Source organism: Telopea speciosissima, chromosome 9, assembly GCF_018873765.1.
Source record: "Telopea speciosissima isolate NSW1024214 ecotype Mountain lineage chromosome 9, Tspe_v1, whole genome shotgun sequence".
Taxonomy (NCBI): Eukaryota; Viridiplantae; Streptophyta; class Magnoliopsida; order Proteales; family Proteaceae; genus Telopea; species Telopea speciosissima.
In genome coordinates, this window is record NC_057924.1 from 15,138,148 (window position 1) to 15,165,850 (window position 27,703).

Here is a 27,703-nt window from a genome sequence, read left to right on the forward strand (position 1 = left end):
TCATATTTTGGGTTGCGCAATATATTGAATATATTATGCAACCCACACTCCCAAATTAGTGGGACACATAAGCTAGGAGTATTGAGTTTCCTATTAAGACTCAATCTCCAAGCTCCCAAATCTTTCCAAGCAAGGAAGGATTCCTATTGCTACAGGAATCCAATACTGAGTGCAATATCCAATATTGACTCAACATCATTCCTTTTCTAATACTTTGGGCCTGTACTTAACAACACAAGGTGTTAAAAGAGGGATCCAAATCCTCTTCAGCGCATCAGACAGCTAAGCAAACTACACGCATCTTGTTATGGGTAAAAATTAGCCTTAGGGGCAACTAAAGATAATCCCACATTGGCGAGTGAATGGAAGACAGAGGTCCTTACAAGGATTGGAGTCATCACTCCCTCATGAGGCCTTTTAAAAAATGTGAGGATGACATTAAGCTAGTTTCGAAAGGCAACTCTGAGCGGACAATATCATGAGATGTATTTCCTGACCTCACCACATCCCAAGGACAACACCCAATTGTCTGATGTACATTGGGCATGTTGGGACGTTGGAGAGGATCCAATTCCGTTAAAGAGACACCAATTGAGATTTCCAACTACTATTGTAGTCAAGTCCAATTGTCCTACATGTCTTCCATTGTTCTAGTATTTTTTTTAATTGAATCCAATGTCCTTGTAGTGTTGTTTGATACATAATATTGCATTAGGAGAAGGTTATTAAAATGGGAATTGGGGTTGAACCAGTCTCTGTCGAATTGAATTGAAATTGGCCGGAATTGATCGTAAAAACCTTAGAATAGATCCTCAGTTATGAAAACTCGATGATTCTATGACCAAAACCTTAGAATTGGCCATCTTGAATCAGCTGGAAGCAAGATCGATCACAACTGATTCCGATTTGAATCAACCAATTCAACTGATCTGATTACGATTTTTTAAACGATGATTAGGAATTCTACTATTACAAATCAAAATTTTATTTGGTTCTAAATTATTACAATAATGAGCTTTACGAATACATAATATTGCATTAGGAGAAGGTAAAAGAAACAAATAAACCCAATCTATAAAAAAAACAAAATAAGAAACTATTGAGAAGCAAAGGGAGAGAAGCCAAAATATGGGCAATAATGAAGAGAAATATATTGAAAGGCACTTCTGAACTCTGGTGGGAGATTGGGGAATGTAAGCAAGTTGTGTGTTCCCTCTTTTACTTCCTTGTAATCAAGGATTGCATACAGCAGCTTTAAATATTCTTGTGAAGGCATTTTCCAAGCAAGAAATATACAATTTCTCATTTATGAAGCCTTTCTCTGCTCCAACTGTCACCCTTAGCTCTCCCATGTAACTTACAATAGTTACAGTAAGACTCTGAAAATCATATCAATTTATCATTCCACTTATTAATATACAAGTAAAGTCAAATTCAAATAACATTACCAAAGTAGACATTTAAGAAGATTCATGGGCTAGTAATGGGCTTAAGCCCAATTTTAGATCCAAACAAATTCATGGTTGAATTAACTTATTGGGCCGGCCCATGAACATCCCTTCCCTGTTCAAGATGACTTTGAGACACAAGAGGGTTTTTTAGTTCTTACCTGAGGCGAGCCAGCCACCATGTAATACAGTCCCCTAATAGGATGATCAGCCAATGACATTTGTTCCATTGGCCCAATCATATTCGTGATCGCCATGCTCGTGTTCTTTAGCGTGCTATGGACATATTGAGCTGTTGTCTGCGAATCCCCCAAAAAAATTAAGATTAGATCTTACTTATTACGATTTAGTTTTTCTTCACCGAATGTGAATAGAGAATCTCTACACCCTTGATGTTATGATTAGACTTTCGGAAGAATGAATGTCATCATTAACTCCCGCTTCTCCTGTCCAATCAGAGGGTTATATCCCATTGATATGAGTAGATCCTCTCTTCACCATGGGATAAGAGATATAAAGTAATACTAATTAAGAATAGATATTACTTAAGGATGTATTATATATACTTGCCTCAGGACCTCTGGTTTTCCTCATCATTTCTAGTAGTTCTCCTGTAAAGTAAACCCCTAATGACCCTCTTTTCCTCTTAATTATTCCCCGTACTTTGTGGATGAAGTTGAGGGGGTTCACCATTTCTGCATCAGCCGAATCAGGAATCGACACATGTAAGAAGCCAAACCGGTTGCCCCATGGTGACTTTGAATCTGGTTTATTCATCATCTCCTTGATTGATATTTGATAATTATTGATTATTCTAGTGTTTAGGAGCACCAGTGCCGTCGAATGTGAATTGCTAGAACCTGGAGGACCCGATTTTTGCATGTATAGCCGTGTTCCGTAGAATATTATCCCAGTAATGACATCATTAATTGTCTGGATTAAGTTAAAAGGAGAAAGATTAATGAGTAAAATTTTTAATAAAATCACAAAATAAGCTTAATCCTACAAAAATGATACCATTGGTGAGTGACTGCATGGTGACAACAACTGATCAATGGAAACATAAAACAGATAGCCCCAATTAAGTAGAAGATAAGGTAGAAACATAAAACTTTCAGATATGATATAGCTATGAGGGTAAAAATGTCATAGTGAAGTGAATTGCTTCACTAAACATAGTGACACGGAAGATTACCCTAGAACTGATGTGAGGATATTTCATTGCCACCCTAACCTCTAGTAGGATTTTTATCCTCTCAACTGTGGTGCAGTACACCACACTTGAGAGTCCAACCGCAAAAACATGGGCAATTGCATATTTTCATCTTCTCAAGTGTTAGGTGGAATGTTGGATTTTCAAGTATACTTGAGAGGATAAAAATCCCCTATTGTAGCAGTTTAAGATGGCTGAGCATGGAAAATTATCTCCTCCAATTTTTTGCTCAGCCCAGTTCCTATATAGGGGGTGGTGGATCCCACCTAGGTAGAGTGATTGGGCAGGGACAGGGTGGTCATTCCAATCCCCCCTTGTTAGAGGAATTGGGGAACTGGGCCGGACAGAAAACTCGAGGTGATAAAGATCCGGCTGAGCATAGACATTAAATAGGGCACTTCTGACTTCACACATGTGTAAAAGCATTAAAGATCACAACTTATGACAAAATAGTACCATTTAATGTTGAAAAAAGATATTGTTGTCAATTGGTGAATAGTGAATTGTCCATTTCATGAAGAAACCTATAATTCCACCACTTTTTTTTGTTTTTTGGGGGGGAGGAGGTTATGTTCCTTAAATGACCAGGTGGCCTTTGTGTTAGTATGGGGACCAATGGGACAATTTGGATCTTCTACTGTCGAGCTGCCCGGCAGGACCGCGCTGCCCAGACACGGTGCTGCTTGCAATGTCCGCCTTACCCCTGTCCAAACATCTTGCCCGAGTGGGGGTAAGGCGATCTTTGCACGCAGCACCGTGTCTGGGCAGCACGGTCCTACCGAGCAGCTCGGCAGTAGAAGATCTGGATCCCCAATGGGAACATGCACGAAAGCATCAATTGGAGCAGGATTTCAACCTTTTTTAGGGGTGGGACAGTAATTTCACAAGCCCATATCTATGTGGAAGGGCAACATTGTCCATATCTACATGGGGGCCCCACAACTTGGCATCATCTCCAACTAGTCCGCATGGATTAGTCAATTCTTAGCAACCAAACACGATCTAAATGATTGTCACTTTGTTTATATTGAATCATAAACACCACATTCCTTCTTAACAAACAAGGTATTCTTATATGAACTGTAGTAAGTTGGCCTAATAAGGAAAAGGGCATTTTACCAAAAATAAAAAATAAGGAAAAGTGCAAAAATTAAAAATAGTTAAAAAGAAAACACAAGAAAATACTTAGTTTTCTTATTGACAAAAAGATCAAACATACCAAAAGAGGGGAAGTTTTTAGAATCTAGCAATTGAAATGTCATATTCCCTAGTCCCTATCGTATGAACTCTGAAATATGATCAAATATGATCCTGACATGAAACCCGGATCATATTTTCATATGCCTCTTGGTCCATATATGGATTCCACTCATTCTCTCTTCCATTAACATAGGTCTTCGCCTTTGGTGTCGGACTCTCCTGACATGCATTACTCGAAGAGTCCCATCCAACCACCAAAAGTTAGGAGAGGACTCCTAGATAGTTCACTATGTCCTCTCTCAATGCATATTAATTATTTCCTAATATCAATGCATAACTTGAAAGCCGGATCTTTATCCCCTCCAGGTCCCTGTCCGGACCAGTTCCCCAATGCCTCTATCTAAGGGGGCACAATGACTACCCTACCCCAGCTCGAGCACTCTGCCCGGGTAGGGTTCAACCCCCTTATTAGAGGCACTGGGGAACTGGGTCGGGCAGGGAACTGCAGGAGATAATTTTCCCTTAAGAGCCAGATACTAAGCTAGCTAGCAGTGTAAAGGCAACATTACCCCACCAAGCTTGTCCTTGATTTGTTTGATCTGGTCAAGAGAGAATGTCACAGTTGAAATGGTGATAGGCCGGAACTCCACCCCCTCATTGCCAGCCCTGATTGGTGTCCAATCATCTTCTACGAAACTGCTCTTCAGAATGCTCCATGCAAAGTCTGAGGTAGTGTTGATGAACATTGAGAGAATATCAGTCACTCTCTTAAAGATACTTCTTCTTCTGTTGTTGGAATCAGAACTGATGAGACCCTGCTTTGATGAAGGAAATGTTAAAGGAAGAGAAGGGTTATCAGCCCTTCTTAAGCAATTAAATAAAGCTCCCATGAGTGAGAAGCCATCACCAAGTGCATGATGAAGCTTAAATACTCCAGTCCCAGCTGCGTTACTTGTTGGGTATTTGATTAAGTGAACTTCCCACAAGGGCCTGCTTTGTGGGAGCCTTTCAATGGCTATCTTCGACAAATATTCTTGCAAGTACTCGTCGTAAGATTCCAGCGATAACCCATCTGGAAAGATAGGGACATGAACATGGTCTTCCAGCTTCACTTCCACCCTCTTCCATTGTTTCACACCATGCTCGTCTCTAACCTGAAAACCATCAAATAAAACCGAATTGGTAAGTGTTGACTGCTGTGGAGTTGGCTATATATATAAAGAGAGAGAGAGAACCAACCATGATAGAGGAGAAGCGAGGGTTGATTGGGAGGAAAAGAGTTTTAAGCAAAAAATTGCTCTGTACGCCATCTATGGGGATTTCAAATTCCAAAGCAGCGAGGATGGAGATGGAGAGCACAGAACTGTTGAAGTACTGACCAGTCGGGCTCACTGGTTCGTCAACTTCTACAACATCAGCTGTGTCTCCAATGAACTGATCCATTTGAATCCTTTGATGCCCGACATGTAAGTTGAACCATACCATGGGCCTCTAAATTTATATAACAACGATCTATCAATTAGGTATTCGTCGGTGTAATTGCTGTCACATTAATATAGTCTCTTTTTTTTGGTAAATATTACTGTCACATTAATATGCCAACCTTCTATGGGAGGCACATAATAAGCTATTTAATAAAAAAAAGGCAAAAGTTTTTATGCACAGTCGTGTATGTGCATTAAATGCAGTTAGATTGGCATTTATGGCAATCTGAAATGTCATAAAAACCCTTACATTCCTTTTGTTTTTTTTGGTAAAACGTCATTTACTAGATAACGTGAAATTTTATTTTTTTTTCTTTTTCGTAAAGGATAACTTGAAAACTCATGGTTGAAGATTACATATGTTATGAATGTGTATTAAGGGATAGAATAGAATTATTAGTTAGCCTTGGTGGTTAGTTAGTTAGCTTATGAGAAAAAATCAAGCATAGAGTTATAAGGGTAATTTTGATAAATTAAAAATCTTTCAGAAAATATTGGATATTGAGCTCATATCGCCTGGAATTTAAAATGGTACAACTTTAATTCTCTGGTTGATTCCATCTGGGTTTAGGAGAGAAAGATATAGCCCAAACACGATTCCTAGTGAAAATAGAATTAAAAATGAAAAAATATAATTTAAAAAAAAGAAAAATCTCTTTTCTCTCCATTCTCTCTCTCCTAAACCCTCTCTCTCCTCTCTCTCCTCTCTCTCTCTCCTAAACCCTCTCTCTCCCTTTCTCTCAAATTCACTCGGCTTCTATCTTTTCTCTCTGGCATTGCCTCTCAAATTCTCTTATCTCCTTCCCTTCTCCCTATCACGAGCTCTCTTTCCCCCCATATAATATCCCATATCTTGACCGTACTCGACCAAGCCCTTTTTAGGATTCCTTCGTTTTTTTCGTTTTTGTAGTTTTATTTTTCTGTTTTAGACAAACAGTAGCCGAATTTCTTTTCTTTCTTCCTTTTGGATACAGCAGTAACAGAATTTCTTTTTCTATCACATATTGTTTAGTTCCCTTCTAGATTTTAGTTTTCCTTTTTAGTTGATAACGGCCCTCTTCCGTATATCCGATTTATCATTCCCTTCTTTTTATTTTTAGTTTTAGATCTTATGTAATTAGGTTATCATATGTAATTTTAAATTTTAGAATCATTGTTAGGATAATTTTTATTTCCTTATCCCTTCGATCATATGTGTAATTTTTATTATACACTTTGATAATTTATTATTCAATATTGGATGCGACTTCAAGTGATGGAATCATCTTCATTGGAGTTCTTCGAATCAGCTAAGTTCTTTTTCTTATAAATTTTAGTTTTAGTAATTTCTATGTCGTTTTCTCCATCAATCCTTCCTTTCCTCTTCGTTGTTTTCATGGCTAGCTAAACCTCTCCTCTTGGGAGTGGGTGAAAACATGAGAGAATGAAGAATTGATGGCTAGCATTGTTTATGTGATTAATGGACATGATCAATATTGGACTTACAATGGATGACTGCCCACAACTTGTATGTCATTCCAAGGGGAACTATATACATGTTCATTAGCCGTATCCATTGTGACACCATTATGTTCATGTATTTTTTTACATTGTATGTTGTATGAGCACTATTTTCATAGGATATGTTAGCCGTATATGAGCCGTGCCGCATATCTTATAGACCTAGGCCGTATGCATGCTTTGCCCTAATATGCTAGTCATTGACCTGCCCTAATTCCCATGGTGGAACCCATTCCCAAGTGACTTTCTTACTTTTAATTCATCCATTCCCTTAGCGGTTGCCCTAGTTTCTATTTTTAATTTGTTATCTTTGGTAATTTAGTTGCTTCTATATTTGCTAGCTTCCATAATTGGTAGTTTCCATATATAGGTTGTTTTCATATTTGGTAAGTTGTACACTTCGCCTTAATTAAAAGTGAAAATTTATTCAAGGTTGACCTCCTCATGTTCGACCCATAGCTACGCGTGCGGTATTATTTCTTGCAAACAAGTTAGCTTAGTTGTGGCTAACGGTTGGGTTGGCTTGTATTGCCCTATAAAAAGGGATTGTATTGTATGCATTGGATATGGAATATGAAATAAGAAATTGTTAGTTTGTTAAATTTCTCCCTATCCCTTCCTCAGGAGGTCTGCTACGCCTCGAAGTAGTGTTTCTTCCCTTCCCTGTTCATGATCTATCCTTGATCATAACAACATAACTCCAATAACCATGGATCGAAAATAGGCCCATGCTATCGTACACATCACCGATAGGGCACTCCTTGCCAGAGACTCAGCCAAGCTGTTAGTCTCCCTTGGAATAAAAAAAAAGTTACAAATTTCAAAACAACAGGAAAGATAAATAATATTTTCCAAAACAGGTCTCAAGTTTAGCGGTGAAGATGTTAAACAACCAATAAGATAATTGATGACGCTTCTACTACTCAACTCAAACTATACACGATCAAAACCCTTTGAAATAGCTTCCAACATCGATGCTCTTAATGTCATAGCCTCCCCAACTGCAACATTTTTGAAAACCGTAGGATTAGATAAAGCATGAAGTGGTTTCCCCTGACAATTACGATAGATAATACCAAGTCCAACAACATAAGTTTTAACCTTCTTTTAATTGCCTCTTCTCTTATTTCCTAAAGTTATTTAATATAATATTTATGTAAAGCATTACAACAATATATATATATATATATACTTAATTCAGGTCTGTGAGGATCCGCCACGGGATTCCTCTTGAGGAATGGTCCTCCTTTTGAGGACAGGAAAGAAGTGTTGTGCAATTATTGGGGATTGGGATAATGCAATCATATGAAATGGAGTCGCCACCTAGGGTTAGGGCCTAGGACCCAATTGGTGTAGTCTATAAAGGGCTATATGATTCCATATGATCTGGTCGAAGATTTTGGGTAGGTGGTCAGGTTACGAATGTGGGAAGGTGTTAGGCACCCATCTCGCCCGATTAACCGGTCTTTCTACTAGATGTTTGATTTCGAATGTTCTCCCATAATAACACATCCTATACCAACATGCATGGCTAAATGATGATGCATATACTATTTAAAGAAAACTAAACTACATTATGCTAAATATTATGTACATTACACAAGAGCACTTAATAGTCAACATTGTGTCAGAATTAAAAGTTAACGGTATAAATGTATACTTGCATGATAAATCAATGCTACTATGAAGAATGCAAGATGGAAGGCGTCCCCCGACTCAGGTGGAGACGAACAATCGACTTACCTCTCTCTTGTTAGACAGTATAATGGTTTGCAGTTGTTGAGTTTCGTACTTAGAATCTTGGGCAGAATAACGGCGTCACAAGGTCTTGGGAGCCTGATGCTCGATCCTCGGACAGAATAACAACGTCGCAGAAGATACGAAAGTCAAATGCTTGATCTTCGGATAGAACCACTGCGCTATATGGGACTCATAGTCTTTAAGGGAATGGTGTGAAAAAGGGTTGGGTAGTCGGATATAGGCGATCAGGACTACGGATAGGGCAACGGGGCCAAAGGATTCAAAGCTAGGGATGGGGTGGACCCCGGGACAAGCGAAATAGGGCTTTGGACAGCAAAACATGTAGAACTGAGCTCTAAAAGCACACCTCTCTCGAAAAGATTGTTTGTTGCAAATGAGGGAGGGAACCCCTATTTATAGGGGTCCCGAGCGCTACGAAAGAAGCCATGATTACGGAGGTGCCACGACTGCGGCACCTCTGTAGTCCTGATTTTGGACCACATCACCGCAAAAGAGAGATCCTCTCTTCCGCAGCCATGATTACGGAGATGCATGGTTTTGCTTATTGTAAATTCTCATTACATGATGGTCGGTTTTTTATTTTATACATTAAAGCGGTTAGTAGATGAAGGTTTTCAATTCACAACCTATATCGAGCTGGAAATTTACATTCAAAATCAATACCAAAACTATTTGGATTCACTTTCTACATCCTTTTTCCATCTTAGAATTACGAGATGTGGAAACTATGACTATTTACCAAAGAAAAAAAATTCTAGTTTGAAACAAAGACATTGAGAAGCCAAAAGCAGGAAACCAAAAGAAAAATTACAAAAAACTAGGGCTTTATAATTATGGGGATTAACTTTAAGACATATTCTGCAGAATCTGAGAAGAAGTCCAAATATGAACATTAGTTCACTCTAGGCTATTAGCTACTTTCAACCTTTTCAGAAGGCCTCTACCCGTTGTTTAACATTTGGAATTTGGATGTAAGGATCTCTAACGATCCACGGAAGCGAAAAAAGATCTATTCTACCGATGAGAGAAGTCATTCATATGAAAGAATTGCAAGGAAAATCAAATGTTACCTTGAGTTTCACAAGCGCAAAATCTCCAATCGAATATAGTCCCTTCATAATTGTTCAACGCACTTCGCACAACTTTATAGTCCTACTCGATCAAGCAAGCTCCTCCACACACTAGGGTTCTCAAGCCTTAGATAATCTCCAAGGTCAAACACTAAGAGAGAGGGAGGGCGAATTCAAGGGGGAGGGGAATGTGCTCCACAATTTCAAGAGTGTGTATTTGAGACAAGCTCTCTTCTTAGGACTGCAATAGGGTCAGGTTGGGTCGGGCTTTTAAAACCCTAACCCAACCCTGATCGAGTCCCCTTAGTTGGGCCCGAGCCCGTCTTGACCCTGACTCAGGGCCTAAAACCCTGACCCTAACCCTGACGGACCAAGCCCAGCCCAAGCCCGCCCTTAATGGCCCTGATTGGGTCGGGCTTTGCCTATTGGCCCTGACCCTGACCCTGGCCCTGAACCTGACCTTGACGCAATAAACAAATTAAAATAGTTGAATATTTATATACTAACACAATAAAGGGACAAATTCACATTAATCTGGTTATTTTATTATGTTTCTTTTTCCTTGATACAATGGTTAGGCCCCATTTTAAATAAAATTTTATTCCTTGATTACATGTATCATAACTTCTATTTTTTGTTAAATAAAGAATTTTCTTCATGGAGTAAAACTCAGAAATGATGCTTTAGTGAACTCTAGCGCACATACTAGAATACTAACACAATAAACTAAATCAGAGCCAAAATCAAGGTACGGCTGAGCCCAAGGTCTCAACCCCGACTCGGGGCCAAAAATTTCTGGCCCTAACTCGCCCTCAAGGCCAGAAATCTTTAGCCAGGCCCTATTCGGGCTTAGGTCGAGTGGGCCAGGGCAGGTTCGGGCTGACAGGGCCAAACTTGCAGCCCAATCTCTTCTTATTTTGGGTTGCGCAATATATTGAATATATTATGCAACCCACACTCCCAAATTAGTGGGACACATGAGCTAGGAGTATTGAGTTTCCTATTAAGACTCAATCTGCAAGCTCCCAAATCTTTCCAAGCAAGGAAAGATTCCTCTTGCTAGAGGAATCCAATATTGAGTGCAATATCCAATATTGACTCAACATCATTCATTTTCTAACACTTTGAGCTTGTAGCTAGCAACACAAGGTGATAAAAGAGGGAACCGAATGCTCTCTAGGACATCAGACTGCTAGGCAAACTGCACACATCCTGTTATAGGTAAAAACTAGGCTTAGGGGCGACTAAAGATAATCCCACATCGATGAGTGAATGGAAGACGGTTGTCCTTATAAGGATTGGAGTCATCACTCCCTCATGAGGCCTTTTAAAAATTATGAGGGTGACATTAAGCTAGTTTTAACGTGCAGCTCGGAGCAGACAATATCATGAGATGTATTCCATGACCTCATCAAATCCCAAGGACAACACCCAACCACCTGATGCGCATTGGGCATGCTGGGACGATCAAGTCAAATTGTCCTTCATGTCTTCCATTGCTCTAGTATTTTTTTTAATTGAATCCAATGTCCTTGTAGTATTGTTTGATACATAATATTGCATTTGGAGAAGGTTATTAAAATGGGAATTGGGGTTGAACCAGTCTTTATCGAATTGAATTGAAATTGGCTGGAATTGATCCTAAAAACCTTAGAATAGGTCCTCAGTTATGAAAACTCTATGATTCTATGACCAAAACCATAGAATTGGCCATCTTGAATCAGCTGGAAGCAAGATCGATCACAACTGATTCCGATTTGAATCAACCAATTCAATTGATCTGATTACGATTTTTCAAACGATGATTAGGAATGCTACTATTACAAATCAATAATTTATTTGGTTCTAAATTATTACAATTATGAGCTTTACGAATACATAATATTGTATTTAGGCTTGGGCTTCTCTTATTGTAAATTCTGAATTTCAATCAAGGTAAAAGAAACAAATAAACCCAATCTATAAAAAAACAAAATAAAAAAATATTGAGAAGCAAAGGGAGAGGAATTTTTATCTCCTACAATTCTGACACCCTCCAATTCCTCTACAATCCCTCATATGGGAGCTGAAATGACCACTTACCCACTGCCTGGACACACTAATATTATATCCTATATTAAATCTCTTTTTTGAAGAATTAGGTTATAGAATGAATCCAAAACATATTCCCGGAATACATATCAAACTCGGCCTTGCCTTGTCATCAGTATAAGAAAAAGACTTAGTCGTCCTCTTCAGCAGTATTCATCACGATTAGTTTATGAAAATTGGAATCGCATCAAAATTTAAAACATAAACAAATAGTAGTAGTAGTAGTAGATCTATGTAACAAAAGACAAGAATTCATCAGAAATTCATACGAGAGAGATCGGATCTAGAGAGGGAGAGGAAGGTTTACCTCTGACTCCGGCGGAGTTAATTAAGGCATCGATCCGGCCGAACGCATCCCAAGCAATCTGCACAGACGCGTCTATTGCAGGTCCAGCAGAGCATACATCGAGTTCTATCGCAACAGCTCTGATTTCTACGGAGGCTTTGGATTTTGAATCCTCCGATGAAGACGAAGAAGCTGAAGCATTAATATTCGAATTTTTTGGTTTCATTTGATTGATTTCGTCACAGAGAGATTTCAATCGATCCTCCTCCGAGTAACGGCGAGAATGTTGCAGCCTGCCATAGCGAGATTCAAGCAGAACTCTCGCCCTAGTCCGGAAGAAGCTCCCGTTACCATCACTACCTTTCCTTCTAATCGATTCCATAGCTCCAGATTTCTCTCCCCTTCGTTGTCTCTCATTCCTTCGATTCTTCGGCAGTTCGCAAATCAGAATGGAGAAAGGGAAACGTATTTCTCTTTGGAGTTTTTTTGATTTTTTGTTTTTTTTTTTTAAACATTAGGGTTAAAAATAAAAAGTATTAAACCGTATGATACTCGAACTATATGAGTATAATACTCGGGCTTGTAAAAAACGCGTTTTTTTGTAAAAATACGAAAAAGTACGGGGACGAAAATATTTTTCATTCAAACATTCGAATATGCATATGATACACATATTATACGCCTACTTACTAACTAAGGTCCCTACTGTATGAACTCTGAAATATGATCAAATATGATCCTGACATGAAACCCGGATCATATTTTCATATGCCTCTTGGTCCATATATGGATTCCACTCATTCTCTCTTCCATTAACATAAGTTTTCGGCTTTGGTGTCGGACGCTCCTGACTTGCATTACTCGAAGAGTCCCATCCAACCACAAAAAATTAGGAGAGGACTCCTAGATATATAGTTCACTATGTCCTCTCTCAATGCATATTAATAATTTCCTAATATCAATGCATAACTTGAAAGCCGGATCTTGATCCCCTGCAGGTCCCTGTCCTGCCCAGTTCCCTAGTGTCTCTAACTAGAGGGCACAATGACCACCCTACCCCTACTTGAACACTCTGCCCGAGTAAAGTCCACCCCCTTATTAGAGACACTGGGGAACTGGGTCGGGCAGGGAACTTGAGGAGATAATTTTCCCTTAAGGGCCATCAGTGACAATGCGAGATACTAAGCTAGCTAGCAGTGTAAAGGCAACATTACCCCACCAAGCTTGTCCTTGATTTGTTTGATCTTGTCAAGAGAGAATGTCACTGTTGAAATGGTGATTGGCCGGAACTCCACCCCCTCATGGCCAGCCCTGATTGGTGACCTATCACCTTCCATGGAACTACTCTTCAGAATGCTCCATGCAAAGTCTGAGGTAGTGTTGATGAACATTGAGAGAATATCAGTCACTCTCTTAAAGATACTGCTTCTTCTATTGTTGGAATCAGAACTGATGAGACCCTGCTTTGATGAAGGAAAAGTTAAAGGAAGAGAAGGGTTATCAGCCCTTCTCAAGCAAGAAAACAAGGCTCCCATGAGTGAGAAGCCATCACCCAGTGCATGATGAAGCTTAAATACTATAGAACCAGCTGCATTACTTGTTGGGTACTTGATTAAGTGAATCTCCCACTAGGGCCTGCTTTGTGGGAGCCTTTCCATGGCTATCTTTGACAAATATTCTTGCAAGTACTCGTCGTAAGATTCCGGCGATAACCCATCTGGAAAGATAGGGACATGAACATGATCTTCTACTTTCACATCCACCCTCTTCCATTGCTTCACACCATGCTCGTCTTTAACCTAAACACCATCAAATAAAATCGGATTGATAAGGGTTGACTACGGCGGAATTGGATATATATATATATATATAAAGAGAAAGAGAGAGAGAGAGTACCATGATAGAGGAGAATCGAGGGTTGATTGGGAAGAAAAGAGTCTTAAGCAAAAAGTGAGTCTGTGAGCTATCGATGGGGATGTCAGTCTCGAAAGTGGCAACTATGGAGATGGAGAGCACAGAAGTGTTGAAGTACTGACCAGTAGGGCTCACTGGTTCATCAACTTCTACAACATCACCTCTCTCTCTCCCTTCAACTCCATTTGATTCAGACCTGTTTACTTTCAATCTTTTTTCATATGCCTCACTGAAAATTGAACCCGGCCACCTTAATTTATAAACGAAACTTTTTTTTTTTCCATCTAAAGAAAATTGACTTCTTGAACCTTCCAAATCTACATAACACAAAAATGGACCATGAAATTGATGAAAACAAAAAATTAATAGCCCATAATAATTAGCAAGCCGTCACATTAATATGCCAACCATGTACGTATGGGGGGGGCACATAAATGGAGACGATAGGAAAAAAATTTCATACTACCCAATAATGGATTTCAATTTTTATCAAATTATTCACATATCTTTTATTAATCAAATTGTCCATAAAAAGAAAAAAGATATGGAAAAAAAATCTGTCCGAGAGTGTGGCGCATGAGTCTACTTCTCTCCTCCCCATATAAAATGTTGAAATGCCTTAAACAGTGATACCTCTATGGTAGCCCCTGACATGCATACTTATTTGACATATTTACCTGATCATCTCCATAAAAATGTCTAAAGGTATTGTTATAGCTAGTAAGTATGAGGGAGGAAGAAAGAACTATAACCATAATTGAATGGGTAAGAATGACCCTTAATATAGTGTTGACCCTACTGGTGATCCACAGCAGAAGAGAAAAAAAAATGTTAGTTATACAGTTTAAGATGAAGCGACGGCTTCACGCCGATTTTAGAGGATCATCGAGTCAGATTTAGGAAAGCCCAAAACATTAAAAAAAAAAAAAAACACATATGTAATTGGGTTACTTTCATTGTGGAAAGAATCGGGTCAAATGGAGTCAAGACAAGAAAGTTATGAGTGATTTTGTGGCTAGTGGATTGGACTTGTGCAATCAATAGGTTCCAGTAGCCTACCGGTTGATACCGGTAGAGGATCTAGTTGACCGAATCATGTCGATCGGAGCTCTGGTTGACCAATATGAGACCGTTAGGATTAGCGAAGTGGGTCAGTGGCCTACCGGTTGACCGGCAGGATGCGAAATAGACCATTTAAGTTCAGTTTTGGCTCTTTTGGATCATTCCAAAAGATCAAAAAAGAGAGGAAAGAAAGAGAAGGAGACAGGGAAAGAAGAAAAGAGAGATTTGAAGCTAAAGGATTGTTATACGGTCGAGGGGAACGCATCTTGGGTTGAAGAAGACCTAAAAACGAGTTCAGAGAGGGTTTTTGGTTCAAAAAGGTAAACCCTAGATGTCTTTATCAATTTCTTTGGGTGTTAAGTATGATTTGATCTATTACAAAGTTCCCTAATAGCATTATTAAGGCTTTAAATTGATTTATATAGAAAGGAGATGAAATCTCATAAAGTTATTGAAGAAAAAATAGTAAAAACCCGATATTAGGTATAGTATATATGGCAATGAGGCCTCATTAGCCAACATTCTCCTACTTAGTCCATATTGCCACATGCCAAGTAAATGTCTTAAGTTACATTTAATATATGGTCATAGATTAAACATCAATTATTTCTTAATATTCAAAATGAAAAACTCCAACCCATGAATCATGGCAGTATATGTATAATATGTACGTCACTCCCTTCCATAAATCACAATGACTTATCATTTCCACAATGAATCCTTATATGATTAGTTTCAACTTTTGAAAATCAACTCGACGATTAATTCTGAATCAACCACATGGTCAATCCCATGCTAATTTGACTGCATATCCTTTGAGATCTTGCTTGAGAGTTTCTCTACACAGTTTAGCATTGCAAGCTTTGCATTTTCATAATCCAGTTCAGACCAAAAAATAAGTTTAGAGAAAGAACAAATTATAGAAGAACATCACCTCCTTGATTTTTTCAGAGTAGAAATCTTAAAATAGAATTTGGAGTGGCTTTTGAGTTTGAGAATCGCCTCTCGTCATAACTGCATTTGGGCCTCTTTTTTCATATTGTTCCTCCCACCCATTATGACCCACCTAACATGTCCTCTCTCTTCTCTCCATCATCTTTTTCCTTGCACTCTCTCTTTCTCTCCCTACTCTTTCAGACTACTCCTTCTTGAACCATCCCATCCATCTAACCAAATGAAGTGGGGTGGGATATGTTGTGTCAATTTTCTTAACACAAGAGAATTGACCAGCATATCCTGAAGGCAAATTTTGATATCTTGAAGGTGGGGGCGGAGTTGTTTGGCTGCAAATAGAAAGAGATGTAAACGTATTGAATACGGATTCAGATTATTCCTTGACTAGATACCAATACCCCTAAAAAGATACAAGTGTGAATCAATTTCGGATTTTCGACTATCCATTTACATCCTTAGTTGCAAAGTTAGCTGAAATTGGTTGTTGCTTGGAGAGTCAAGTCCAGTTGTCCTTCATGTCATCCCAGTGTTGTTTGATACATAATATTGCATTTGTAGAAAGATATTAAAATCGGAATTGGCCAGAGTCGGTCCCAAAAACCTTAGAATTGTTCATCAAATCTAAAAATTTAGCGATTCCAGTGATTAAAACCCTAGAATTGACCATCTTCAAATCCTTCAATCAACTGGCGATTCGACTTATCCGATTCCAATTTTTCTGAATTTCAATGAAGATAAAAGAAATAAACCCAATTTATTAAAAACAAAAAACATACAGTACTTTTTTGTTTACAACTCTTTTTTTAGAGGATCCACAATGCTAATGAAAAGCAAAGGGAGAGAAGCCAAAATATGGGCAATAATGAAGAAAAATTGAAAGAAACTTCTTAATTCTGATGGGAGATTGGGGATGTAAGCATTAAAGGTTGGAATACTGATAGTTGAATGTCCCCTCTTTTACATGAACTGCACACAGCGGCTTTAAATATCCTTGTGAAGGCATTTTCCAAGCAAGAAATATATACAATTTCTCATTTATGAAACCTTTCTGTAGAGCTCCCACTGGCACATTTTAGAGAAGCTGGGTCTACTTATTAAGATAGGCATCTTTACTTGAGGATTTAATTAAGATCTATTAATTCTAGTCTCTAGCCTTGTTCCCTTGCCCGAGTGGGAGTAAGGTGATCGTTTCTCTTTTTGCTGTGTCTACGCAGTACGGTCCTGCAAAAAGAACATAATGAGCAAAATAAACTTTCAATTATATCATAAGATGAGCTTTTAAGCCGCAAAGAAAACTGATAGTGACCATTGGTGAGTTTTGTGACAACAACTGATCAAGAAGTAGAATAGATGTGAGGATATCCCATTGCCACTCCAGCCTGTTGCAGACAAGAATGGGTGGCTAAGCAATAGGCACCTCAGCTCCTCACCCATATACTGTGAAGGCATTGAAGATCACAACTTCCAACAAAACAGTACCCTTTTATTGTTGAAACCGGCCTACAAATTCCACCGACTTTAGTGTTCTTTTATTTATTTATTTTATTATATTATTATTATTTTTTTGAATTATTCTTGGTGAATTAAGTCTTTATCATTTAATTTCTTAATTATTGATGCTTTAGTTAATGTTAGTAGAATAATACCCATGTCATTTTTTTTACTTTGTTCACAAATATCTTCTTAGGTTTTAGTATTTCTAAGATACCCTTCGATATTCCATTTCTTTAGCTACGAGCCCGGGTAATAGGAAAGTTTCTGCAACTTGGCTGGCTGCAAAATTTTATCCTTATCCAACTAAGAGAGGACTCCTAGAATTGGACCAAAGTTATTTTCAACTTTGTAGTTTGTACAATAGGGATAGAGCGTACAATGAGGCAAATTAATTAAGGGAATAATGACTCCCCATAAATGGCTAGATCCTCTACAACCACCATGAGAGAAAACCCTCTTGCCTAAAGTTTTTATAAGAGACGCAAAGTTAAGTTTTAATCATTTTTTTTTTTGGTAGAAATAATGAGAAACTTTATTAAGATCAAAGTGAATTACACATGGATGAAGTTCAACATAACTCTAGGATCCATGGATCGGAATTTGGTTAGCCTGTTATGCACGTTACCAACAACGCCTTCCTTGCCAGTGTTTAATCATTTAATCAGGCACATGTCCACTTAAAGGTGGACTGAAACTTTGCATGCATGTCAATAAATGGTGAAGTAAAACAAGGATTTGATATGGAATGAAAGTGGACTAGTGCTATCTACCCTCACATGTTTAAATTGGGAGCATAGCAACATTTCATCAAGTCATTCCTCATGTATTTAACATAAACGCCTTCATGATCCAAATCTAATGCATGTAAGGGTAAACATAAACTGTTATGTGATAAATATGACGTATTGGAAATATGTACGTGTTCATCAAACCCAAATTTAATTGAATAAATAATTTATTTGATTTTTTCTTGATATTATTTAACAAGTTTATAAATTTGTTCCATGGGTTTTCACCTAAAACCGTTTTCGACTAAGGATAAGATTGGATATCCTATATAAATGGTCATTACATTGTATATCACTACAAATGATAATTTCAGGATATAAATGTAATTACACATCATGTATGTGTATAAAAAAATCTGATATGAATCTCACATGTTATTGAAATCAAATCGAACCGTTCAAATCGAAACCGTGAAACCATTTAATAAATGGTTCGTTTTGGTTTCGAATTTGAGACCTTGTTGTTTAGTAGTTTAAATCGAACTGAACCATTTAAACCAACGGTAAACTGAATAATATATACATAGTAAGTTAAGTCATTTAGAGTTGATAACCAACTATGGTAAGAAAAAACAAATCCTACTATAAAATTAAGAGACATTCAAAGCTTTTGAATAAAAAATTATAACCTTACAATTATTATAAGAACATATAACGATAACCAATTCAATTCAATGTTAAGTTTACATCTATTTCAATAAAAAAACCAAATGAGAAAAAAGCCATTTAAGTAAAGAATTAAAAAACCGTTTAAAACCATTTAGAATTGTTTAAAGTCGTTTAAAACCAAAAACCATTGAAACCAAAACCATTTAAATCGAAACCGGACCGTTTAACACCCTTGGGCCTATGCACATCTTGAATCACAAAATAACATATAGTAGAGTAAGGAAACTCATACCGTTCACGACGAAATGATTCTTGTGAGCAATTTCTGAAGTCCCCCACAATACAGGCTATAGAATATTTAGGTTTCTTTCTTTTCCTCTCCTTTAGTGTCTCTTAGCAATGTGACTATCAAACATACAAACATAGGATAGAGAGAGGACCTAGAATCCAACATTATAATCTTTAATGCAATCATCCCATTAAAGAAAGCAATAGATTTAGGACTCTATTTCCTAATTAACCTAATTAATATGGAAATAAAATCAAGATATGGGATATTTGGTATGTCTAGATACTTAATTGGTCATGTGGGCTATGATAATCTCCCACTTGGCATTACAAGAAAAATGTTCATAGCGACGTTAATTACCACAGTGGAATCCACGAAAACCGTTGGTGTATGAATCGACGGTGATTTTTTTTCACCGTCATGAATTGTGACATAGCTATTTAATCTTGACGGTTCAATAAATCAACTATGTACTGATGCAAAAAACAAAGCTAAGCTTTCCAGGCGGTACTACGCATGTGATACTAAAGATAATTATTCTTCGTTTCCACGGGTTAGAAAATTTTGAATGTATCCTATATCAACAATAAGACTGATCATAGGGATTAGTCACATTGAGAGTTGTGAAGGATTCCTAACCCAAAAAAATAAAAATAAAAAATTGTGAAGGCTACTTTCATGAAAATATCTATTCCTGAAAATTTTTATAAAGTTTAAAACAAACATTGGAAATTTTAGTTTTACTATAAATTTTCATTTTTTAATTGTTTTTCGCATAAACAAAGTTAACAAACGAGGGAATAAAAATCCTATTTTACAGAAAATTTCTTTTTCCCCAATTTTACTCGGAACCATAGTGAATATTTTGCAGCAGCTCTAGCCTCTAAGGTTAGGTTTATATGGAAATTCTTTCATGATTTTCCATGGGGCCAAACGGCCAAAATCCCCTGCTATCACGCTCGCCAACGGTTCATGAGTGAATTTCAAATTCAAATTCATTTCCCTCTCTCTTTCTCGGTTTCTCTCCCTCATCTCATCTTTGAGACTGTGACTGCAATTTTGGTGAGAGCGCGTGTGTGCTCGTGTTTTTCATTCCTCGAGGTTCAAGTGTTCCAACTTCAATGGGAAGCCCAAGCAACTTTCTCACGACACCAACCAGAACTCCAAATCAGAAATCCGTCTCTTCTCGGATTTCCAGAAAGCATCAAGAACCGAATTCCATGGATTCCTCTTTGAATCATTTGGCTTCCGAATTCAAGTCGAGGTTCGAGGCCTACAATCGGTTGCAGGCAGCTGCAGTTGCTTTCGGTGAGAAACTCCCCATTCCAGAAATCGTTGCTCTTGGCGGCCAGTCAGATGGCAAGAGCTCTTTGCTTGAAGCACTACTTGGCTTCCGATTCAACGTTCGGGAGGTCGAAATGGGCACTCGCAGGCCTCTCATCCTTCAGATGGTTCACGACCCTTCAGCCTTGGAGCCTCGATGCAGATTTCAGGTTCTTCCTATTCTCTTTCTTTGATTAATGCTCCAGCTTTTTCCATGTTATCGAGTATGCTGTCTTTAGGGTTTCTCTTATCTTCCTTGGGTTTTGGAAACCCTTTTAAGAATGCATCTTCGTATAATAGACGCGTTGGATGATGATACATAGATAAGGCGACAATCTTTGTAAGGGATTCATGGATTATGGTTAGGGTTCTATTGTTAATGACACTGATCTGCAGGAGTTTGCTTAATTCAATCTATTTTTTTTTTTTAAATCTTCTAAGTTCTTGTCTAATTAAGTTTAATCTTCTCATAATTATTCAATCTTTTATTCTTACACATTCGAATGTTAATACATTGACACTGGACGATTGGATACAGGAGGAAGATTCTGAAGAATATGGAAGTCCACTTATTATGGCATCAGCGATTGCAGATCTTATTAGAACCCGAACTGAGGCACTTCTAAAGAAGACGAAAACATCAGTCTTTTCAAAGCCAATTGTGATGAGAGCAGAATACGCTCATTGCCCTAATCTCACCATTATTGACACTCCCGGCTTTGTTCTTAAGGTGGATATGCTCTTCAGCAACTTGAAGTTCTTGTTTTTTCATGCTGAATGATTAGTGCTTAACCTGAATCAAATATGCAGGCAAAGAAGGGGGAACCAGAAAATACGCCTGATGAGATCCTCTCAATGGTGAAGTCATTGGCGAGTCCTCCCCATCGCCTTCTCCTGTTCCTTCAGCAAAGTAGTGTGGAATGGTGCTCATCACTCTGGTTGGACGCCATTCGTGAAATTGATCCAACCTTCAGACGGACAATAATTGTTGTCTCCAAGTTTGATAATAGGCTTAAGGTACAAATGTACAGATTTTTCCAACTTTGAGCTTACTTTACAACGAAGAATAATACAAATTGTAACTCTTTTGGTGACAAAATGGATACGAAGGAATTCAGCGACCGGTCAGAAGTGGATCGGTATTTGAGTGCAAGTGGCTACCTCGGAGACAATATTCACCCATTCTTTGTGGCTCTGCCAAAGGACAGAGGCACGGTTTCAAATGAGGAATTCCGCAGACAAATTTCTCAGGTTGACACAGAAGTCCTTCGACATCTACGTGAAGGTGTTAGTGGAGGATTTGATGAAGAAAAGTTTAGGCCTTTCATTGGTTTTGGTGGTCTTAGAGAATACTTGGAGTCTGAGCTTCAAAAGAGATACAAAGAAGCTGTACCAGCAACTCTAGCATTGCTTGAACAGCGGTGCAGCGAAGTCACCACCGAATTGGGCAGAATGGACTCCAAGATAATTGCCACATCTGATGTTGCTCATCTTCGGAGATGTGCAATGTTGCATGTGGCTTCAATCAGCAGTCATGTGGTATGCAATATGATGCTCCGTACTGTTATTCCTTGTTTTATCCCTGAAACTTCATACATATAATTTACAGTGAAATGAAACACACTTCTCTTGTTGTGAAGGGGACATTGATTGATGGAGCAGCAGATCCTGCCCCAGAGCACTGGGGGAAAACAACAATAGAGGAGCAGACAGAGAGTGGTGTTGGAAGTTGGCCTGGTGTCACTGCTGATATAAAACCTCCAAATGCTACCCTAAGGCTCTATGGGGGAGCAGCATTTGAGAGGGTAATGCATGAATTTCGTTGCGCTACATATTCCATTGAGTGCCCACCTGTGTCTAGGGAGAAGGTAAAACTACTATACAGCTAGCTATCCTAGAAGTGGACATTAAAGAATTTGATCTTTTTAGAATCTGAAAGGAAGAAAGCTTCATTCTTTGTTGTGACAGGTTGCAAATATACTAATTGCCCATGCTGGCCGAGGTGGGGGTGGGGGAATAACAGAGGCAGCTGCGGAGATAGCACGTGCTGCTGCTCGATCATGGCTTGCTCCTCTTCTTGACACTGCCTGTGATAGACTTGCATTTGTTTTGGGGAACCTATTTGAACTTGCTATAGAACGCAATCGCAGCCATGAATTCTCAGATTGTAAGAAGCCATTTGATATTTCAACACTTCATACTCTACATATTATCCCTTTATTTGTAATTTTATCTCATATCTCTTAGTTCTCTCTTTTATCAATAGATATAGAAAAGCATATTTCTTGTGACTTAATCCATTCAGATATCCTTCTGTTAAAAAGATTAAATTTTGAAGTCAACCTAAACCAAGACCCTTAAGACAATATGAGGTTCTTGCTCCATCCTTTTCCTTTGAAAACTATATTGTGGACAAGAATCCAGTGGCAAACTGTGATGCCGAGATGCTATCCTTCTATTTGTGTCAAGTAAATTTCAGGGTAAACTGTGCATCCACTTCATATTAATGACATTTTATGCTGTATCCAAATAATTTGAAGAAAAGCTTTATGCAACCTTGTCAAACTTCCTTATGATGGCTTCAACAATGCCTTTCCTTTTTTAAAAGTGCTTGGTTCTAATTTATAATCATTATCTGCTTGAGAACAGATAGGAGGAAGAAAGGAGATATGGATGGCTATGTTGGTTTTCATGCTGCTTTAAGGCATTCTTACAATTGCTTCATTAGGGATCTTGCCAAAAAGTGCAAGCAACTAGTTCGTCACCACCTTGAATCAATTACAAGCCCATACTCTCAAGTCTGCTATGAAAGTGACTACCTTGGAAGCTTTGGCTCGGGTGCAAACCCAACCTATAGAATCAACCATACTCCGGCTTCTCTATTTTGTCTTGAGCTATCTGAGGGTGTGGAAATTCACCAAGATGAAAGCATGGGAAGGGATCAGGAGAATATACCTCCTGAAAGAAATACACAGCAAACAACACCAGGGAAAAGCACAGAAGCCAGAGATGCACTCCGGGATAGCCAATTGACTATACCTGAGACCCCATCTCCTGATCAACCATGCGATCCAGTATATGGAGGTGCTAGAAGGAAAGAAGTTGGAAACTGTGGAGAGGTTGGGGGAAGAAAACGAAACTCAAGGATGATGGCCAATGGCAAAAATGTAGATCATCAAAAAGTCCTAAATGGTGGTTCTATGCTATTTGGAAATGGTGATACTGGATCTAGGTCAGGGTCAGCTTACTCAGCTATTTGTTCCTCAGCTGCACAGCATTTTGCCAGAATTCGTGAAGTTCTCGTTGAGCGAACTGTAACATCAACTCTCAACTCTGGATTTTTAACTCCTTGGTAAGCTTTTCCCCCAAGTCAATTAAAATTTCTTCATGTTCTTGATTTACACATTGTTCTGATACTTTGTGAGTACATTTTGTTTCTCTTTTATTGCTGGTGTTACAGTCGAGATAGGCTTGTGGTGGCACTTGGTTTAGATTTGTTTGCTGTGAATGATGATAAATTCATGGATATGTTCGTGGCACCTGGTGCAATTGATGTCCTTGAGAATGAACGCCAATCACTCCATAAGCGCCAGAAGATACTTCAGTCTTGCTTGCATGAGTTCAAGAGCATTGCTCGGGCACTTTGACAGAATATATTTTGTGGATAAAACTAAATGGCCTGTCAAAAGAGTGCTGCTGCCTTTTCATTGCTTTCGTTTTTTTTTCTTTTCATCCCAAAGCTTCGCATCTATGTGTGTAACTTCAAAGAATAGGAGATTTGTTGCAACTTCTGTTGCCAGTAAGAAGATGAAAGGCATGAGCTAGTGAATAAAAAGATGTGGTTAGTGAGCTAACCAAGAAGATAAGTATGAGCTGATCTATATTTTTTAAGCCATTCCCTGTGTTTGAAGTGCCTCTTCTTCATGAGCATCACATGTATAAATCTAATGCAATCATGCTGTCGTGAAACCATTAAATTTATCTGCAATGAAAGGAAAATAAACCTTCTCAACTGAAGGATAAACAGGAACGGGGAAGGAGGGGGGCAGACAGAAAGCAAGGTATGTGTTGCCCCCCTAAGCTAATTTAAAGCTTTATTCCCTAATCATTAAATGAAGTAAGAATCTTGAGAAACCAATCCATGATTGTTTGTAAGAAGTGTTGAAGAGTGCAGGTGATTGACTCCACAAGGCAGCATGCATTTCCATGCCATTGATCCTTCCAAACCAAACTATTTGGCCCCAATGACATATCAGAGCTACTTAGAGGTTCAGAAGCAGGTGATGATGACATATCTAACTTTCCAAGGACAAATGGAAGAGGTCTATAGTGAAAGGTTTTATTCTACCCTCATAATAGGGGTATGAGTTGGGCCATGCTGAGCAGGCTATTTAATGAATTTTGAATAGTGCTAACTAGACCCAAGGCCCGGCTTGATGTAGTTCAAACTTTAAATTTAAGCCCGAATTTCTCATCAGCAAGCACACCTGTACCCTATAGAACTCATTATGTACTTACTGTTAGTGATGGAGTAGAAAATAAAAGGAACTATTAGATTCCAGTGAGAATCTCCAAAGTCACTTTCAAGAGCAGCATGATTCACTATTGACATCCTTATTCCAATACTCTTTCTTAATTGGGTATGCACACCTCTCATTTGACCAAATTTATCTTTTTAATTTCCTTCTCAATTAACAAGAATTCATTGGATCTTTTCCAAGTACAAAGTAAGATTATCTAAGTTAGAATTGATAACTAATATACTTACATTTTCCACACAAAAACCGCATGCCTTTATTTATTTAATTTGTTTTTTTGGCCCAATATGCTGGACAACCTTTCAGATCTTTTTATTAATAATGGGAAAAAGCTAGGTATGTTAGCGGTATATGTTGGGGTTGTGAAAACAACTTTCTCTTTGCCATGTGAGCAACGCATAAAATCGGTATGCGCAAGATCAACAAGAACAAACAAAAAAAAACAAAAAAAAAACAATCACACAAGAGACGAGATTTACGTGGTTTGGCAATACCGCCTACATTCACGGAGTGATGATCCAATTTTACTATGAATCAAGAGAAGAGACAATAATACAACCCTTGTGATTTGACACTCAAATCCAAGCACCCATGTACACCCTTCTCTCATCTCCCATTCACTCAACCCACTTTTACTTTGGCTTCTTGCTTAGTCCTTATACACATGTTGCACCAACATTGTACCTCCTGGACTTTCACTTGGATCCTCACATTTTGGCTCCTCACTTAGATCAACACTAGCCTCACTTTGGAAGAGACATCTCTCTTTTATAAGGCTCATCACAACTTAGTGGTTTTCTCTCTCCTTAAAGAAAACCCACTAACTCTCTCTCCTCTTCTACCTTGTTGAGCAAGACTCATTTTCTCTCTCCTCGATGCTTGTTCAACAAGATTTGACTTTCTCTCTCCTTAGAGAAAGCTCACTCAGACTTCTTCCAAAGACACTCTTAGAAGACTCCACCAAGCATAATGTCTTCAACCACCAAAACCACTTCCACTTTCTTGGAAGTTCCAACATAGTTAAAGACCCAACTCCTCCATTTGAAGACTTCACCTCTTTGGAAGACCCCACCTCATTGGAAACCTCCAACACTTAGAAGACTTCACCTCTTGCATTTACTTGGAAGACCCATTCTTGCAAGCATCCACTCATTCTCTTTCTTCTTCTCATGGTAGAGAAAATCCACTACACACATCCCCAAGTGACCCACTCATATGGTACTTGCACACATGGACTTGGACCCATCATGGCCCAACACCAACAAATTCTCTACCTTCTCCATTAGCCCATCTAGACCATTGAACCGAACCTTCAACCGGTGACCATTGAACCGAACCTTCAACCGGTCTTGAAAACTAAACCCAACAATCTCCACCTTCGCTTTTATCGTAGCCATCTTGAAGACTTGTTGAAAAAACCTATTCAATCGCATTCTTCACCCTACACACCTCTAGCGCTAGTCCCTCGAATGGTTGAACACCTCATTATCTCGATCCATTCTTCACCCTACACATCTCTAGTGCTAGTACCTCGAATGGAGAACCCTCATCATTTCAGCTGCATTCTCATCACCCGACACATCTCTAGTGTTACTACCTCGAATGGCTGAACCTTCATCATCCATGCCCCTCTAGTCCCTCGACCACTGTCTTCACTATAAGGAGGCATCCTCTTTCTCAAACCATGTTGTAGGAGTGCCCACTGCACCTTTCCTATCCTACAACATTCAACATTCTCTTGGTGATCTAAGGAAACACCCTCCATTTTTTTTCTTCAAGAAATCTCTTCCACCACTCTCAACAACACCGTGCTTTCTCACCATCGACCCACTGTATCAACCCAAACTCGATCGCCAACCATCAACTCTGATACCACTTGTTGGGATTGTGAAAACAACCTTCTCTTTATCATGTGAGCAACACACAAAATCAGTATGCGCAAGATCAACAAGAACAAACAAAAGAATAAAACAATAAAACAATCACACAAGAGACGAGATTTACTTGGTTCGGCAATACCGCCTACATCCACGGAGCAATGATCCAATTTCATTATGAATCAAGAGAAGAGATAATAGTACAACCCTTGTGATTTGACACTCAAATCCATGCACCCATGTACACCCTTCTCTCATCTCCCATTCACTCAACCCACTTTTACCTTAGCTCCTTGTTTAGTCCTTGTACACATGTTGCTCCAACATTGTACCTCTTGGACTCTCACTTGGATCCTCACATTTTGGCTCCTCACTTGGATCAACACTAGCCTCACTTTGAAAGAGACATCTCTCTTTTATAAGGCTCGTAACAACTTAGTGGTTTTCTCTCTACTTAGAGAAAACCCACTAACTCTCTCCCCTCTTCTACCTTATTGAGCAAGACTCATTTTCTCTCTCCTCAATGCTTGTTCAACAAGATTTGACTTTCTCTCTCCTTAGAGAAACCTCACTCATACTTCTTCCAAAGAGACTCTTAGAAGACTCCACCAAACATAATGTCTTCAACCACCAAAACCACTTCTACTTTCTTCGAAGTTCCAACATAATTGAAGACCCAATTCCTCCATTTGAAGACTTCACCTCTTTGGAAGACTCCACCTCATTGGAAACCTCCAACACTTGGAAGACTCCACCTCTTGCACTAACTTGGAAGACTCATTCTTGCAAGCATCCACTCATT

The 27,703-nt window shown here is 38.6% G+C and overlaps 2 protein-coding genes and 1 pseudogene across 2 annotated transcripts; 1 reads left to right on the forward strand and 2 right to left on the reverse strand.

Moving 5' to 3' along the window:
- Positions 1-1,215: 1,215 nt before the first annotated feature.
- On the reverse strand, positions 1,216-5,304 carry LOC122638667 (wax ester synthase/diacylglycerol acyltransferase 4-like). The gene is made up of 5 exons (XM_043831519.1): positions 5,101-5,304; positions 4,431-5,015; positions 2,019-2,381; positions 1,610-1,747; positions 1,216-1,379 (listed from the first exon to the last, which is right to left on the reverse strand). The coding sequence occupies exons 1-5, from the start codon at positions 5,302-5,304 to the stop codon at positions 1,233-1,235; spliced, it is 1,437 nt and encodes a 478-aa protein (XP_043687454.1). The 3' UTR covers positions 1,216-1,232.
- A 7,936-nt stretch (positions 5,305-13,240) lies between these two features.
- On the reverse strand, positions 13,241-14,652 carry LOC122638668 (annotated as a pseudogene).
- Positions 14,653-20,160: 5,508 nt separating this feature from the next.
- LOC122639938 (dynamin-related protein 5A) lies at positions 20,161-24,303 on the forward strand. Its single transcript, XM_043832989.1, has 8 exons — positions 20,161-20,656; positions 21,025-21,216; positions 21,297-21,503; positions 21,597-22,025; positions 22,127-22,354; positions 22,455-22,653; positions 23,136-23,838; positions 23,947-24,303. Exons 1-8 carry the CDS (start codon positions 20,285-20,287, stop codon positions 24,131-24,133), a joined length of 2,517 nt encoding a protein of 838 aa, XP_043688924.1. The 5' UTR covers positions 20,161-20,284; the 3' UTR covers positions 24,134-24,303.
- The last annotated feature ends 3,400 nt before the right edge of the window (positions 24,304-27,703 follow it).

Excerpts from the sequence above, each read along its gene's own strand:
- LOC122638667 (XM_043831519.1), bottom strand. The coding sequence starts at position 5,304 with ATGGATCAGTTCATTGGAGACACAGCTGATGTTGTAGAAGTTGACGAA. Across the intron at positions 5,016-5,100 it reads CTCGCTTCTCCTCTATCATG|GTTAGAGACGAGCATGGTGT; the intron begins GTTGGTTCTCTC and ends GATGGTTTTCAG. Across the intron at positions 2,382-4,430 it reads TCAAGGACAAGCTTGGTGGG|ACAATTAATGATGTCATTAC; the intron begins GTAATGTTGCCT and ends AACTTAATCCAG.
- LOC122639938 (XM_043832989.1), top strand. The coding sequence starts at position 20,285 with ATGGGAAGCCCAAGCAACTTTCTCACGACACCAACCAGAACTCCAAAT. Across the intron at positions 22,355-22,454 it reads CACCTGTGTCTAGGGAGAAG|GTTGCAAATATACTAATTGC; the intron begins GTAAAACTACTA and ends TTGTTGTGACAG. Across the intron at positions 22,654-23,135 it reads CAGCCATGAATTCTCAGATT|ATAGGAGGAAGAAAGGAGAT; the intron begins GTAAGAAGCCAT and ends GCTTGAGAACAG.